Source organism: Archocentrus centrarchus, chromosome 9 (assembly GCF_007364275.1).
Source record: "Archocentrus centrarchus isolate MPI-CPG fArcCen1 chromosome 9, fArcCen1, whole genome shotgun sequence".
NCBI classification, from domain to species: domain Eukaryota; kingdom Metazoa; phylum Chordata; class Actinopteri; order Cichliformes; family Cichlidae; genus Archocentrus; species Archocentrus centrarchus.
Genome location: NC_044354.1, coordinates 9,776,513 through 9,780,038, shown reverse-complemented (window position 1 = coordinate 9,780,038; position 3,526 = coordinate 9,776,513). Strand labels below are relative to the sequence as shown.

Below are 3,526 nucleotides of genomic sequence, written 5' to 3'. Positions count from 1 at the left end.
TAAAGCCTGAACAACTGACTAAGAGAGAAAAAAAAAAAATCAGGGAGGGGTGGACTCGTCAAGACCCACAATCAGCTGAGCCTCCGGCCAAAAATAGACATCTGACTGATGGCAAAAGGGAATTGTGTCGGCACCGGTCTGCAACCAGATACGCATAGGGTGCGTGTGCGTGTGTGTTCTGTGAAAATACAGCCCATTACTGTATATGTACAGTTACAGAAAACTTTAGAGTATCACTTGTGTGTGTGTGGGGTGGGGGGGGGGGGGGGGGGGGGGGTGTTAGGTCATCTTGCCTTCTCTGTGTCCGCAGATCCTAAGTAGCCCATCCCGTGACACAGGCCAACTTCGGCGCGCATAACTGTGCTCCAATATTTTGGAAACAGTGCAACCTTGAGGCAGAATGGAAAAACTATACTGGATGAAACGCCTAAATGTAAAAGTACAAAAAGGAGATTCTGAGTCTTATTTCTACAATCTGAGCTGCTTGACTCATTTTAGTGAGTTTCATGATTTAATCGGCTATGACTTCGGCGACATTAAGTCAGACGTGGTTTAAATTTTATTCATTTGCTGTTTGGAATTTCGTTTTTTGTTTAACTTGATTACCTAATAATTAATTGATTTACATTAATAACTTTTTTGTCATCATTGGTGTAGACTACAAGTGAGTTCGGTTGATCAAGAAGCAAGCCAACAAAATGTTGAATCCCACAGGAAATGTGAAATTAAAAAATGACATACAAATAAAATTTTCTGGAGTTTTGAGTAAATTCATCTACAGCTCTTAATCCAAATGATAACAAAACTACAAATAATTTTCCACATATTCCTTTTATTTTGCCACGTTAATTAAAAAAAAACACACACACAAATTCACATTGACGACGTCTTTCCTTGCAGCGACTTTGACAAATATATTACAGCACATCTTATTTATATTTTTCTCTTCAATGACATAACGCACATAAATATCATGCAATAAAAACATTTCTTTAAGAAATGAGCTACACCAATGCATCTTAATGTCAAACATACAGACACTGTAAAGTTTCTTCATAACAAAAGGGTTCAGCAACGAGGGTAGGACAGTCTGAGATGCTCATTTATAAAAGGAACAGTGCTCAGGATAGGAGGAGGGCAGAACTGATTCCTTGAAGGCTGGAGGAGCGTCGGAACCAAACAGGCTGCAGGGCCCGGCGCGAGATGACCGTAATCAAGAGCACCGTGCGGGCTTTGCTGTGGATTTGGGTTGTGTTGACTGATAAAAGAGGGTCTGCTCATGATGCTGTCGATGCTGAAGGAGCACTTTGCCTGCGGGCCGGGCTTAGGCTCAGTGGGTTCTGTTGCGCAAAGCTGCGCTCTTAAGTGTTTAGGCCCAACACACTTCCCGTGAGTGTTAAGTGTTTGTGGGAGGAGGTGGTAGGAAGAGGGAGGTATTATGATGCTTTCCTGCAAGGGCATGTACCGAACAGAAGTGGCAGCTGTGGGGCTTACCTGGCCCGTTATGCTATATGGCTGCCCGTACGGCCGGTAGCAGTTCAAGCTGGAATAAAACATCAGCCCGTCTTTGCCGAACTCGGGCTGGTTTCTCTTGAACCGCTTCCTCCGACGAAGGAAACTGCCGTTGTCGAACATGTCCTCTGAGGCAGGGTCCAGAGACCAGTAGTTGCCTTTGCCCGGGTTTCCAGGCTCTCTCGGAATCTTGATGAAACAGTCGTTGAGGGAAAGGTTATGCCTGATCGAGTTCTGCCAAGCGGGAAACTTGTCTCTGTAGTAGGGAAACTTGTTGCTGATAAAGTCACATATGCCACTCAGCGTCAGCTTCTTCAGAGGGCTCTGGAGGATAGCCATGGTGATGAGAGCAATGTAGGAGTACGGGGGCTTTACCGAGCTGTTCTGGGCTTTCCTGGACGGCGGTGCGTCTGCGCAGAAACTATTCTCGCTTTCTCCCGACGACTCTGGTTCTGAAGAATCAAATTCCGCACCAGATTCGGCTGAGGAACCGGGGTCCGTAGAGCACTCATTGCGATAGTGGACGTCCTCGCCCACTATGTCAATCTCATCCTCTTGTATTGGCAATCCGGCATGTTGTGCAGCTTCAAATTCACTTGAGAGTGTCATGGTCACACTTAGATATCTCACAAACGCGTTAAAAACGCAACTGTGCCAAAGAGGCCTTAATGGTTTGCCGTGCGTAAAAACCAACAGGCCCCTTGTCTGTGCGTAAAAGCGCATCTATTGATATTTCTCGTGCGATAGTGACGAGAGCTGTGGCTTTATATCCTGGGAAGCTGCTGCCCTGTAGGCCAGTCCCATTAACCCTCTGGACCTATCAGAGTAGCCCCTCACGGCGGGGAGCCACCGCAAGCAAACAGATGGGGAGGGGGTTCGCGTGGTCCTGATGTGCGCAAGGCCTATTCATACATAAAAACAACACGGTGGCAGTATGTTTATTACACGTTTTATTTTAGTTGCCCAATGGCCGGAATCGGAGTCAACAAGTAAAACTGCATAGAGATTAAAAAAAAAAATAAATAAATAAATCACACTAATACATATTACTAGCTTCTTTTTTTGTTTTGTTGTTTTTTACTTTGTGGTCCCCTTTATCGAAATCTTTGACTATGTGGTTTATACATGGCATACAAACTGCATTGTCCTGTAACTGTCTTGGGCTATGAAAAACAAACAAAATTTAAATTTCATATTACAAATCTTACAGCAGCAGAGTCTGGGTGGCGGTGGGACGTGGAAAGCTCTTGAGAATTTTAACACCACGCCCAACACGTGATAAGAAATCAAGGCTTTCTCACTCGGAACCCCCTGTTGTTTCGTTTAGTTTGCCACCTCTGGATGCCCGTGGGTGGTTTGACCATGAAAATGGCCATGGTAGGGGTTCCCGCAGCCAGCTAAGAAAAGATGTAGTAGTCGCCTTAACGAGGCCATCAGCATTAGAATCACAGTCGGAAACGGCTCAGCTGCACGGTGCGCTTTGTGTATGCGCGCACCTCGCTTTTACAATCGCGACAAATGTAATGCAAAGCCGTTCTCAAAGCAAACCGGACTAACATCAGAAATATGCTAAAACAGCGTTGCTATACCATCTCCATTGTAAATGACCAAGTGGGGGAAACTCCACCCGTTTCCTCTCCTGACAGGGCCTACTGTGCGCAAGAGATGGTTCTCAGATACCTGTATCAATGAAGGCTAAAGTAACAAATACCAAAATGAATGAATAAATAAATACAGTAGCTGTTATTTGTCAAGTGCTTTAATCATCAACTTAACTAAAGCTGCAGGTGCGGATAAAAGCACCACACACCACTATTAAAACACAGTACTGTCAAATAAGAGTGTAGGACATTTAAAAATAGAATGAATTTAAAGAAAACCATGCTGGTTACAATAAACTGTTGATATTTAGAAAGAATCATGATATTTTATATAAAAAAAAAAAAAAGAATCACCAAAACATTATTTTGATTAGATTTATGAGGAAAGCTGAATAAAAACTTTATTTTGAATA

At 43.7% G+C, this 3,526-nt stretch overlaps 1 protein-coding gene across 1 annotated transcript; it reads right to left on the bottom strand.

The window, feature by feature from the left end:
• Positions 1–1,012: 1,012 nt before the first annotated feature.
• On the bottom strand, positions 1,013–3,504 carry foxd5 (forkhead box D5). The gene has a single exon (XM_030737764.1). It carries the CDS (start codon positions 2,233–2,235, stop codon positions 1,069–1,071), a length of 1,167 nt encoding a protein of 388 aa, XP_030593624.1. The 5' UTR covers positions 2,236–3,504; the 3' UTR covers positions 1,013–1,068.
• Positions 3,505–3,526: the final 22 nt, after the last annotated feature.

Excerpts from the sequence above, each read along its gene's own strand:
- foxd5 (XM_030737764.1), bottom strand. The coding sequence starts at position 2,235 with ATGCGCTTTTACGCACAGACAAGGGGCCTGTTGGTTTTTACGCACGGC.